The 14,467-nt window shown below is 34.4% G+C and overlaps 1 protein-coding gene across 1 annotated transcript in view; it reads left to right on the top strand.

Annotated features, from left to right (window-relative positions):
- LOC150103506 (type I phosphatidylinositol 4,5-bisphosphate 4-phosphatase-A) overlaps nt 1-13,435 on the top strand; it is a 150,074-nt gene extending 136,639 nt beyond the window's left edge. Inside the window, exon 8 of the mRNA XM_090397953.1 lies at nt 12,519-13,435. Coding sequence (XP_090254079.1) covers nt 12,519-12,616 — 98 coding nt within the window. The 3' untranslated portion in view covers nt 12,617-13,435. The remainder of the gene's footprint in view (nt 1-12,518) is intronic.
- The last annotated feature ends 1,032 nt before the right edge of the window (nt 13,436-14,467 follow it).

Here is a 14,467-nt window from a genome sequence, read left to right as displayed (position 1 = left end):
TTCCCAGAACAATTGATAAATATAAATATGACAAACGTAAGCCCTCAACCTCCCGAAAACCAGACAAGTCTATAAAACCAAAACAATAGGAAAATTTTTACAATGGAACTGTTGTGGGTTTTGCCAGAATTTCTGTCAGCCTGGTATAGGTATCCGTGTGGGTGAACATGGTTCACTCACACGGATACCTATACCAGGCTGACTGGAACACTTTTTCTCATCTTTCAAAATTTAATGCTGATACCATCAGTCAAACACCTATTAATGAAGTGATAAAGTATATTACAGAGTGCATTGTCCAGGCAGCAGCGGCCTCCATCTCGAAAACATCATCTCAGTTTCCACTCTATCCAAAAGCTTTGATGGAAATCAGAATGTCAGACAGCCAAAAAAGATCAGCACAGAGCATGGGGTATATTTCATAAATATCCCACCACATCAAACCTTATAGCTTTCAAGTGTACTAGAGCCAAAGCATGCTATGTAAGGTGTCAGAGTCAAAAACAATCATAGATCCAATTTATTACATCAATTAATCAAATGACCAGTCCAAAAATTATATGGGATAAAATACGGAAAATGAAAGGCAGATATAGAACACATTGTTTGTCTAGCTTAGACCATAACGGAAGTGTTATTGCTGATTCCAAAACCATTGCAGACACTCTGGGAGAATATTTTTCCAGAATCTGAGCAACAGCTTCATATCATCTTGAATTTTTAATTCTGAAGGAACAGCAAGAGAAACAAAGGTTAAATTTTTCTACCAATGACATCCATTATGAAATGATAAAACATTTCATAATGGGAGATCTATCTTCTATGGTTCTCCTTCTCTTATTGTACAATAGAATACTTGCAGAGGAAGATTTTCCAAATTCTTGGCATAAGTCAATTGTCATTGCTATACCAAATCCAGGAAAAGATCCAAGTAAATAATTATCGACCAATTGCTCTGATCAGCTGTCTTTGTAAGATACTAGAGAAAATGGTTAATGCCAGACTTCTCTGGTATTTAGATAGCAACAATCTTCTCTCCAGTACACAATATGAGTTCTGTAGACATCCTTCAACTTTAGACCATTTGGTTCGTTTAGTAACTTGTATAAAAGATGCATTTCTGAAGCAAGAACATCTTTTTTTTTTTTTTTTTTTTTTTTTTTTTTTTTTTTTTTTTTTTGACATGTACCTCTATTAGACCTCTATAACCTGGATCTCAAAGGACCGCTTCCTGTATTTATTAAAAACTTTCTGTACAGGCAAATTTTCCAAGTCAGAGTGGGAAATATGCTATCTCGACCATATCATCAAGAACAGGGTATTCCCCAAGGCTTAAGTGTGACACTTTTTGCTATTAGAATTAACTCAGTCACTGAACAGCTTCCTTCCACTGTAGACAATGCTCTATATGTTGATGACTTCACAATTTACTGCCACTCCCGTAACATGAGGGTAATTGAAAGACAACTTCAGCAAGCAATTGATCGTCTTTCTGTGGTCTCTTAGTAATGGGTTTAGGTTTTCAACAGGAAAAAAGTATCTGGGTACACTTCTGTCTAAAACGCACTCTTCACCCAGATCCTGAATTAAGAATGGGATGCACTATTATTCCAGTAGCTACAGAAGCCAAGTTCTTGGGACCCATTTTTGACAGAAAACTTGCATTTCTAGCACACATTCGTCAATTAGGAGAAAAGTGCAAGAGCGCGTTGAACCTTCTTTGCACTATCCTCTACTGAGTGGGGTGCTAATCGAGCTTCATTGCTCCATCTTTATCATGCACTTATACGTTCAAAGTTGGATTATGGGTCTCAAGTCTATATTTTTGCAATACAGAGTAACCTGCGATGGTTGGATTCCATCTATCATCAGAATATACGGATAGCTACTGGTGCTTTTCACGCATCACCCACTCAAAGTCTTTATGTTGAAGCAAATGAACCAGCTCTGTCACTTTGATGGAAACAGTTGTCTCTTAATTATGCCCTAAAGATATTCTCTTTCAGATCATCCTACATGGATTAATCTCTTCTCTGCACTGGGAAGCTCAATACCACACACTTCCAACTGCCACAAGTCCTTTTGGTATGTGTGTTAAAGAGCCTGTTCGTATAAATGCTGACGATATTGCCTACACTAAACATAAAGTTTCCCTCCATAGCAGATTTGCATGCTGTCCTGCAACCTCTCACTTTGTCAGCTACAGAAATCTCATACTTCATAAATATCATACTACAGAAATCTCATACTGTGTTAACGTGTATATATTTCTAATCTCATACTCCATCATCTGTCTACCTCCAATTGCTTAATGCACACAGAGCTGCACACTCTGATTTCTTGCCTATCTATACTGATGGTTCAATAACTAATACCTCTGTTGGCTGTGCTGTGTTTCCTGACATTATCTCCAACCAGATCCCACCTGATTGCCATAATTATACAGCAGAGTTACATGCATTCAACTTGCACATGTTCATATAAAAGAAAACTGCTACCAAAAGTGTATAATTTATACAGACTCATTGAGCTCTTTACAGGCTATCTCCTCTCCTATGTATAATTCACATACAGTACTTTATGAGGTGTTATACCTGTTTCACAAAATGAAAATCCTTAATTTGATGTTCAATTGTGCTGGATTCCCAGCCACATTGGAATTAAGGGAAATGAGGCTGCAGATGCAGCTGCTAAATCAGCTCATACTTTCTGCACATACTATTTGACAGTACCATATACAGACTATAGACAGTTTATAAGATCAAAGCTAATTGCTCAATGGCAGTCATCATGACAGGAAGCATTGGCAAACAAATTATATGACATCAAACCTGAAATTAAGCATTGGCATTCTGGTCAACGAATAAAGAGAAGAGAGGAAGTTGTTCTCACTAAGCCCTGCATAGGTCAGTCATCTTACACATTCTTATTTACCTAGGGCTAATGACCCTCTCATGTGTAAAAATGCAATACACATCTCACTATTTGTTTTATTCTGGTGGAGTGTCAGTGCTTTGCATGAGAGAGGAATGAAATATTTGCCTATCTGGCCAGACCATATACACTCAAGCAGATTGCATGATGTTTTTAATATTTTACAAATAATTAATTTATACAAACTGTTTGACTGTAATTTTGTTTATATGTAAATATTGTATGGCTTCACTTGACTTTTGTGCATATATATTACAAAATATATAATGTTTTGTGATGTATATGTGCAAGAGTTAGGTACTAATGTATATATTATCCATTAGTTTAATTTCATTTCATGTATTTCTGTAACCTTTATCTTGTATATTTGCATAACCTTGTTGTAATTTTGTTAATATGTAAATACCACACTGCTAAACTTAATTTTTATGCATACATATTGTATAGTAATTCCTCTTTGACTCTTTATGTATTACTATAATAGCATTTGTTATAATCTTATCTGTATGTAGATATTGCATTCCTTGGCTTGGTTTTGTACACACATTTTGTTTATTAACTTGTATTGTTGTCTATTTATGTACTGCCTTAAATGCTGTAGTAATTTTATTTATATGTTGATACTGCATTGCCTAGCTTATTTACGTATTAGTAAATAATATGTGCATACATATTATTTACTAATTTATTTTTTGACTAATTATGTATTGCTGATGGACACCTTGCATATTTGTGTAATCTCTTGTAAATTTGTTTATATGTAGATACCACATTGCCAAGTTTTATTTTTATGCATGCATGTTGTATAATAATTCCTTTTCGCCTATTTATGTATTGCTGTAAAAACATTTATTATAATTTTAACTATATGTAGATACTGCATTCCTTGGCTTGGTGTCTTCTGCATGTATTTTGTTTATTAACTTGTATAGTTGACAATTTCTGTACTACTTTAACCTTGTGTGTTGCTGTGCCCTCTGCAGCAATTCTGTTTATATGTAGGTTCTGCATTGTGGAACCTAATTTTTGTACTGGCATATTGTTTACAATGTTCCTTAACTGCTTATGTATAGTTGTAACCCTGGTATGGCAGAGTTTTTGTGCCAGATAAACTATAAACCAAACCATCTTAACGGAAAATTCCACACATTTAGCCACCTCCCAGGTCAAGACCATATGATCACTCTCACCAATTGGTGGTAACGAGATCACATTCGTTATAGACAAATTCTCAGATGCAGTTACTCGATCAAGCACTAGTGTATTCCATCACATGCTGTTTCAGGTAATTATCCCTTAGTAAGTGCCACTTCTACTTCCTCCCACATGTCCTCTTCTCTTTCCAATCTGTCTTCCCATAGCTGAAATCACCCGTAATATTACTTGCCCTCAACTCATTTGAGTCTGTTTGCCAGTGCGTATTATCTCTATCTTTTCCATCCCTTGGTCTTTAGCAGCATCCAACTGTATGTTTTGTTCTGCTGGCTTCTATTACATCAGATAACCTCAGCTGTTCTATTTTCACTCACTCTTCCCCCCCCCCCCCCATTCTTTTCTCTCTATCCTCCCTGAACACACGAACACACTATACCCATCATATTCTGTCCCACTAACTATATCATCTTCTGTTAGCCATGTCTTACTAATGCCAATAACCTTTAACCTTTGGCCAGAATGAACTAAGCAGTGCCAAAAAAACATAACAAATAACAAAGTTGTCTGAACACTGAAAAATTGTTCCAAGAGTAGATAAATTGATTCATCCTAAAACACAAATGTGAATTCTTGCCATGCATTAGCTGTCATTATGTAAAGGCTAAAGGTGATTGTTGGCAAAATTAAAATCTGAGATTGTGAAGGATTTGGTGAGAGATCCAGATGGCATTTAACATACTATCTTAATTCCTCTTCAAAGATCCTTGTAAATGGATAACTCTAACAGATTCTTTTAGAAGTCTGGAATAATAGTTTAGTTATGGACTAGTGGAAATATCCCCATTTACATAGTTAATTATTATTATTATTACATAACACCTCCAGGGAGTCCAACACTATACCCATCATATTCTGTCCCACTAACTATATCATCTTCTGTTAGCCATGTCTTACTAATGCCAATAACCTTTAACCTTTGGCCAGAATGAACTAAGCAGTGCCAAAAAAACATAACAAATAACAAAGTTGTCTGAACACTGAAAAATTGTTCCAAGAGTAGATAAATTGATTCATCCTAAAACACAAATGTGAATTCTTGCCATGCATTAGCTGTCATTATGTAAAGGCTAAAGGTGATTGTTGGCAAAATTAAAATCTGAGATTGTGAAGGATTTGGTGAGAGATCCAGATGGCATTTAACATACTATCTTAATTCCTCTTCAAAGATCCTTGTAAATGGATAACTCTAACAGATTCTTTTAGAAGTCTGGAATAATAGTTTAGTTATGGACTAGTGGAAATATCCCCATTTACATAGTTAATTATTATTATTATTACATAACACCTCCAGGGAGTCCAAAGACTCATCAAGGGAGGGCACTTGCTCTACAACTCTCCATCTCCACTAACTGCAACTACCCTCATCATCTACACGAGTGCCATATACTGCTTACGACCACCACTATTTTCACAGACAATCGCAAACATCCATGTCCACGGCGGGATTCGAATCTGCAGCCTTTTGGCTGGAGAGCCGATATGCTAACCACTCAGCCAACGAGGCCAGCAATGAATTAATGAATGATATATGGTTGACCAGATCTTTCTTTTCTTTTATGCTCAACATCTCCCACGTGGATTTGAAATGAGAAAGAAATCTTGTCTATTTGATGTAGGTGGACTGCACGAGCATGGTATTCTACATACTTCCAGATGTTTGTAAGAAGAAAAAAAAAGTGTTGTCTTTAGATCTGAGAAGGCTGCAAATTATTTGATTGACTTGAAAGTCACTGATCTTATGATCTTGAAAATAGAAGTAGCCCTAATTCATAAATTGCCAATTTATGAAATTGTAATTGAGTCTCTGTGTTTGAATATTCTGGTTATGAATAGAGGAATGATTTGAAAATAAAATCTTGTCAGTCTATTTTTTTGGAATAAGCATTGAGAAAAAATAAATTTGAGAGGACTGAGTTCCATCTTAAGTATCTTCATTTTGTAAGATTGAAGATTGAATTATGGGGTTACCATCCTCTTCTATTTCTAATATAAAATTCATTGGAAAGAGTTTGGATTAGCAGTGGGCAGTCCTCTCTCTCTCTCATTAGCTGATCTTTACTTGGAGAATTTTGAAAAGGAATTCTTAGCTAAAACTACTTGAAAGAATGTGTATGTTGTTGTTGATGACGTATTCTTTATTTAGAAACATGACTTCCCAAGTCTACAACTGCTTCTTTATTCTCTTAACTATTAAACCTGCAATTAATTTTACATTTGTTTTTAATTTACGTTTATCTACAATAATTTTAGTAACTTCACTTCTCATTCACTCAACAGATCCAGACTGTAGACTCAACTATACAAACATATTTGAAGCCATTTGAAAACATGAACCAAACATTGGAGTGGCAAACTCTGAAGAAGACATTGATTCAGCTAGGTAGCTATGAGGGAAGTAGTCTGCAAGTATATAAAAATAAAAAAACCATGGTGGACACAAGAAGTTAAAATGAACAGCTCTGGAAAATAAGAAAGCATACCAAAAGTTCCTAGCAAATAAGTTGGCAGATGTCCTAAAAGAATATGGGGGAAAATGAGCTAAGCTGTGTATAAAATTAGCTAAACAAAAGTTATGGAAAGGCTTTGGTAAGAATATAGAAAATAAATATCTGGAAGGCTTTTCAATAGCCTCTAGAACAAAATATTCTGGAGGCTATTGAAAAAGCTTAGAAATGAAGGAAAAAGGTACTCTTTCCTCTATTTTGTAAAAAACAAATGAAAGATGATAAAGGTGGCATGAAAACTGAGGATAATGATATCCTAGATGTCTGGAGTAATTTGAAATACTGTTAAACAAAACAAGCAGTGACAGAACAATAGTAGAAAATTTTGAAGAGGAATACATGGTTTGATGGCTTTTTGAGAGGACCTGGTCAGAAGGTTAAATTCCATATGATTGGAGTAGAGCACTGATACTTCCTATGTATAAAAAATGGGAATGAATCTGAATGTAATTCTTACCTGGAACACAGGAAATTATCCACTGTGTTCCAATGAGAATTATGCAAGCATGCTTGAAAATAGGATTGAGAAACTTGGAAAAGAATAAGCTGCGTTCGTACCAAATAGATTGTCAAGATCATGACAAGAATCTGTGCTGAAGTTTTATGGATCTGGAAAAGGCATATGACAAAGTTCCCAGAGGAAAGCTTTTCAAAACACTAAAATTATATGGAATAAATGGAACATTATACAAAGCAATACATACTCTATTTAAAAAAAAAAAAAAAAAACTTCCAGAATATCTCTATTCAAGTTGTAAGTCAGCAGTTAGAATTGAAGGAAATACAGGAAGATGGTTTCATGAAAAATCAACGATAAAACAAGGATACTCATTATGACAAAGTGGCATTAAACCTCGTATTAAAATCAGAGATATCAAGCTTAACCCTTTCTTTTATGCAGGTGATGTGCTCCTAAACACATCCAGTACAAGTTTCCAAGGTTCTTTTAGCTAAATTGATTAACAGCCTATCACAAATTTGGCATGAAAATCGAGAATAAAAAGACCAAAACTACGAAAATAGGCAGGAACATTGAAACTTTAGCTACATTCTCAATGGAGAAACTGTAGAATAAGTAAAATATTTCAGCTATTTATGCACAGTTTTTAATGAAAATGTAAATTAAATTTAGAAATAGATAACAGAATAGACAAAAGTTAGAATAGTAGGAAGCCAGTTGAATTAATTTTTGTGGAAGAAGAAGAAATTGAAGAGAGGAAACTAGCAATATACAAGACAGCGTTCAAACCAGTTTTAAGTTATAGATCTAAGAGTTTGGTTAGAAATAAAGCACTTGGTCAAAGACTTGAGACTGCAGATATGGGTTCTGAGAAACATTTGGCGAAACCAACAGCATCGGTAGCAGAATCATATTAAAAATGAAGATATTAGAAAGGAACTTGACATTGTTAGCAGTCAAGAATGTGTGAGGAAGTTAGCCAAACAGCTGTTTGATGCCAAGATGGCAGAAAAGAGACCCAGAGGAAGACCAAAGTCTAAATGGATTGATTTAGTGTGAAAGTTCCTTGAATTATGAAATGTTACACAATATTGATTTGCTGATAAATAATTGACTAATTTGGAGGCAAATTGTTGATAGGAGATTAATAATGTAAACTTAATCATGTAGTGCTGTCATCATAGTAGCCTGAACACCTCTTGAAAGTACATATCAGAAATTGATAATGATTATGAATGAGACAGATCATTTACTATATTATAAACTGCTCACAATATGTCTTGATTTTTCACTAGAGGTAAAATCAGCAAAATATACAATACCCTTGATATTAATAACTCCCCTATCCCTGGTGGTTTCCCTTCAGTTGTCATCATCATGTGTATCAAGGATTTAGGCCTAGCATGGCCTGTTCCAGCCTTAGAAGTCATCATTGCATCGTTTAAGAGGACGTCCTGGTTTTCTTGGGGCAATCATCTTGATTGTAAGGGAAGCGGCACTCCCATGGAGACCTAGCTGGATCTATCCTCTCCCTCTGCCACTTTGAGGAAGATCCACTTTAATCTTTCCTATAAGACCTTATCAGCCAACTCTTCTTATTTTATGACCCTTTTGCTATTAGAGTACTCGAGGGCCATGGGGTCTTTTCATTTCTGGCCTTACAACTATGCCCTCTCTATAAACTTTACTATAATTCTTCTATAATCTACTCTTTCCCCCTTCAATATACCCTATTCCTCCTTCAGTTGTACCAAATATTTTTGCTCCAGAATTAACTCGTAATGTATTATTTCTTAAAACTTACTCATCTGGCATTTACTCACCACGGAACCAAGTTCTTTTCATCTTATCCCTAAAAAAAAATTTTTTTTTTTTAAAAATCGGCTGTCTGACTATTATTCCATTGCCCTCGCCTCAGTTCTCTCAAAAAGAGTAATGGTGGTCAGTAATGACCAGCTTCTCTTATTTACCTGGACCATAATCACCAATATGGATTCTGCCTCCTAAGTTCTACATGTGATTCTTCACCAATCTTATTCACCTTTGGACAGGCCATAGAAAAGTTTGGAGAAACTTGTATGGCTGTGCTCTCATATTTCTATGGCATTTGATCGTGTCTGGCATAGAGACTTTCCACCAGACTATTCTGTGATATCACTCCTGCAATTTGTTATTAGTTTCCTCTCTGATCATTCATTGCATATCATAATAGATGACTGTCTCTCATCAGATTTTTCTATAGGAATGATCTGTGTTCTCTTCTAGACTCCTATCAGTTATTGTTTGGTGCATTGATATAAATAATGGACTGAAGCCCAGTTTGAAAAGTACAGTATCTTAGTGCATACTATATATCTGTACAGTATGTTACAGCAAAAACTGGAAATTCATTATAACAAGTTTTAATATGCAAAAACTAGAAGCTTTGAACTATTGTCTAATACACTTTCAACTTCACCCTCTGTCCAAAAAGAAACCGAATTTTTGAATAGAAAATAAAACACGGGCCAATTATAATTATTCAAATCATTTATTTCAATCAATATACTCTCCCTCAGCTTCAATATACAGCATTTGGCACGGTCAATTAATTTATTAAATGAGTTTTTTATATTGGGTGTTTGGAATATTGTTGAGGGTCGTGGTTACTGCAACTTGAACATTTTCAGTGGTGTGTATCGCTTTCCTTTCATTGGTAAATGAAGTTGGGTGGGAAGAGAAAGAAGTCACAGGGTGCTAAATCAGGTGAATACGGCGAGTGATCCAACACACAAACTTGGTTTTTGATCAAAAACTGTCTCACAATGTTCGAACGATGAGATGGTGCATTATCGTGCAAAAGTGACCAGCTGCCTTCACGATATTCATGCCGTACACAACGAATTCTTGCTATCAATCGCTTCAAAACTTCGAGATAAAACTCGCCATTGACCGTTTGGCCAGGTGGAACGAATTCTTTGTAGATAATGTCCATGGAACTGTAGAAACAAATCAGCATTGTGTTTACTTTTGACTTCTCCAAGCGACTTTTTTTCAGATGCTCCTCTTCTGGTGGTCTCCACTCGGCACTCTAGCACTTTGTTTTGGGCTCATACTCAAAACACCACGTTTCGCCACCAGTAACAATCGTTTCAAGGAAGTTTGAGTTCTTACGAGCGGTTTAATGAGGTCCTTGTGGTGTTCAATTTGATACATTTTTTGGTTTTCAGTTAACTTGCGGGGACCAAATCGCGAATTCAATTTACAAAGGTCCAAACTCTCGGTCAAAATGTTGTGCACAGTTGATTTTGGAATCTCCAATTCATCTTCAATCAATCTCACGGATGATTTCGGGTTTTCTTTGATGAAATCATGCACTTTTTGGATGTTAATTTCGCTCAGCCCAGTTTTGGGACGGCTCGGCTTTTCATCGTCCTCAAGCGTCTCACAACCACTTTGAAATCACTTAAACCATTCATAAACTTGAACACAGGATGAGCATTCATCACCGTATGCTTTTTGAAGCATGTGATGCATTTCGGTAAAACTTTTACCAAGTTTAACACAAAAAAGTCAATCGCAGCTCTCTGTTTGAAACTCATTTTCCAACCGTTCGTCAAAACACACTGTCACTTTTGACATTATAACTCTACTTCTAATGAAACAAATGTCATAAGCAGTTGATACAACACTAAGAAGGTTGCCGCTTTCAACAACAAAAAAGATACTACATGTGGCACCACTAGTTTCTTCTATTTTCAAAAAGTTCGGTTTCTTTTTGGACAGAGGGTGTAGAATGTTGAAATCTAAAGAACTCTTAATTGGATTGGTAATTGAAACCCAAAGAAGTGTAGAGGTAAAAACCTCCATCTAAAATACAATTCTTAGTATTTACTGAAGTAAACATGGTATAAGGGTCATTTGTTAATGTGGCTGTTGTGGTTTTAAACATGAAATGAGGATGACTTATACAAATTAAGCACCAAAGATGGTATATTATTGTAATTATACAAATTTGATACTTGCAAGCAAAATTTTATTAGTATTGTTGTTTCTCCTATAATGTGCAAATTTGTTCGTATGTGAACAAATTTGGATAAGTAGAGGAATAAAATTACCAATGTAGAATTCTGTTAGCTCATACATGAATTTTTCATGAGGTGACTATTGCTATGTGCTACCCAGTAACACCAAGTGAACATGAAAAATCCCACCAATCTGAACATAGTGATCTGAAGAAGAACGCACAAAAATCTCAACTTCTCTCTCTCTCGTCCTAGCATACTCGCATGTATTGCACTGTTCTCTTGAGTTTGTGTACTTGATAAGGGTTAAATACTGTATCCCAAACACGAGTGAGTGTCCTGGTTTTAAGAATCCAAGTAGTGGATGAAAAAAAAAAAAGAAAGCCTTGAGTATTGATAAGCTTGAAATAATAGAATATTTTGAAAGAAAAGAGAGAACACGATATCACAAGAGCAACATGCCTAAAGGTGCACCACCAGAGACAGTGCTGCAGAAATTAGAAAAAAAAAAGAAAAAAAAACTTATGTAGCAGAAATGACTGTGAGTGCTGTAGTATTGCATTCCTTTATGTATTAGGAATTAAAGATGTATAAAACTGTAGTAGTTTTTTTATAGCACACAGTATAACTTAAAAGACTACAGGTTTTCAGAATTCTGTCCCACCCCTGTTTTTTTCCTTATGTAAGCACTTTTTATTGTGTAAAATTCTATAATGTGATTTTTATCAACACTCACGCATGCCATATTATAGGAGAAACAATGGTATTACCGAGGTGAATTGAGAAAATTATTACTTGCATGCAGATATCAGTAGCATTCAGCAATACAGACTGCTGTTGTAAGGCCAAGAGTGTCGGAGGGCTTCAAAATACTGTTCTTTAAATATGAACTTCTGCAAAAGGAAGAAAATTGTGCGGTTCTAAATATTAGAATAGTGCTTTGTGCAAAAATATTTACTGATATGTCTGTGTTTTGGATAAGATTAAAAAAAAAAACTAAATTTTAGCTCTAGTTTTTATGAGGCAATGTGAGTTTTATCAAATACAGTTTGTGGCTTATAGTTTTTACTAGTTGCAACAAATTTCAGGCTTTTATTATACCATACATAAAAATTTTAAACAATATTGTTTGAGATGTGATGTCATGAAAGAAAGCATAACATTGTATCCATTTGCAGGTTGAGAATACAACCTGCAAATCGCTAGCCAGTAAAAATTAAATGACATTGTCACGGATGTTATCTGCTACAACAGACACATTCTACATATTTGAAGAATCTGGTATATCTAATTTCAGATATATCTCAAACTATGTTCATAACTGATAAATATTACTTTGTAAATTATACATACTGACATAGAAATACATGAAATAATGGATATATTTTTTTCTTCTTGTAGTTCTTTTCCTCCTTGCTATTGTACTTTTTCTACGATCTCTTTACTTCTACACAATGAAGATTAGCAACACAGTTGAAGGATCAATATATCAGTCATGAATGATTACTTCAAGACCATTTGCTCTCTTCACTGCTCTGCTTTCTTTGATCTGCAGATGGCAGCTGATCTGTCTACCACATAAGGATATGAGACCAGGGTGATCAATACATTCCCTCTGAATAACCAACTACAACAATAAATGCAAAACTTCATTCTTCCTTGAATAACTTAAGTTTAACAAAAAAATGAAAAGTTTAATTATATATGCAATGTTGTACAAATAGATAAAATGGCACTATATTAACACATTGAATATTAAAAATTAACCATGTTAGCCTAAAAATTGATTTGTATTATGCTTTTAACATAGTTTGACTTTAATCTTGAGGTTGAAAGTTTGTTTAACTTATCATGAATTCTATTTTAATGAAATGTGCTTATTTCACATTGCATTATCCTGCCGTGGGCTCATTATCCAGATTCTTTTTATTTAGATTTATTTCTAAAATCCATTTATAAATCATGCTTTTCTATACTTCTAACTGAATTCTTTAAATTGTAGGAAGGATAGAAGAGAAATTAATGTACATATGTGTATAATGCTTGTCATTTAATGCAGCAATATTATTTCTTATGTAGATCCTGTTTGTGCATGTATGCTTAAATGTTTCAACAACAAAAAAAAAAAGGTTTCTTATATTATGGGGTGAAACTACAGTACCTTATTCTGTAAAGTATATTTTTGTGAATTTTTCTGTTACAGCTCTTTGTATTTTTTATTGCATTTTTTTTTTTTTCGATGCCTTCAACTTTCTGTATACAACAGTGTTTCCCTTGCAGAAATAAAAATATATATAATTTTATGCTTAAAAATTTAATTATGCTTCTTCATTGGATGATTTTTTATAATTTCTTCTTGTATGTTGTATCACCAAAGCTTTCATCAGCCGAGTGCCATATTTTTACTTAGATTTCTGAAATAAAAAGCACATGAATAGGAAAATTGTAAAGCAAAGTTACTTTGATTGCTGTATCAGCATCAAAATTTAAGATTTTAGTGCTGTGTTACACACGCACGTTTAAAAGCACATAAATGATTTTTAAAGCTAATTTAATATTTCCCCATTGTTTAAAGTTAATTTTTTGACCAGCTTAAGTTTGCATTATGAAGGAAATATTTTAATATTTACAGTGAGAATGCCACATAGTATAGTCTTCAGGACCGTACTAAGAAATGTTAGCAGGTACTTGTGATATCATGTGTAGTGCTCACTTGTAGCAAAACCCTTTAGGTGTATCCTGTTAATCACACACAAATGTATGCGATTTAGTTTTTACTAAATCCTAATCAAAATCAAACTATATGCCTCCATTATAGAGTTTTTATGTTGTTAACTTTAAATTTTCATCTTTCCTTCCATTGTATAAAATGGCCTGTCAGCTGCATGCTCAGATCATATCTAGATTTCACTTCATATAAATTTTTTATTCTTTTGTTATTTTTCTTCAATTTTAGTTCCTTCTGTTTGTCCAAATTATTGCAAACCAAAATGACATAGGATGCTATACACATTTAGAATGGATTTGGGGGGAGGATTCTTTGGTGTATCATCTGAGGCATGTTTGCTTGCTTTTTGTTTTTTTTAATATTGTATAATTGTAAGAGACATTTGTTGGCAGTGCTTTTGATGTAATGTATGGATAAGATTTGGGTAGTCAGTTTCTTACATGATTTTTTTAAGATTTGATGAATTACTTTTTGGTTGTAGCATGCACTCTTGCTCCTTGCTCAAATGTTGGTATGAAGACATGTTCCTTGTGCAAGACTGATTTTGAAGGAGATACCCTGCTCTTGTAACTAAATTAAGTTTTAAAAATACTCAATTTCTGAGATTAATGGACAGGTGAAT

The sequence above is a fragment of the Typopeltis vanoorti genome, chromosome 9 (genome assembly GCF_054136105.1).
Source record: "Typopeltis vanoorti isolate ZY-2024b chromosome 9, IOZ_Tvanoo_1.0, whole genome shotgun sequence".
NCBI lineage: Eukaryota > Metazoa > Arthropoda > Arachnida > Uropygi > Thelyphonidae > Typopeltis > Typopeltis vanoorti.
Note: the sequence above shows the minus strand (reverse complement) of the source record. Positions and strands in the feature narration are given on the sequence as shown.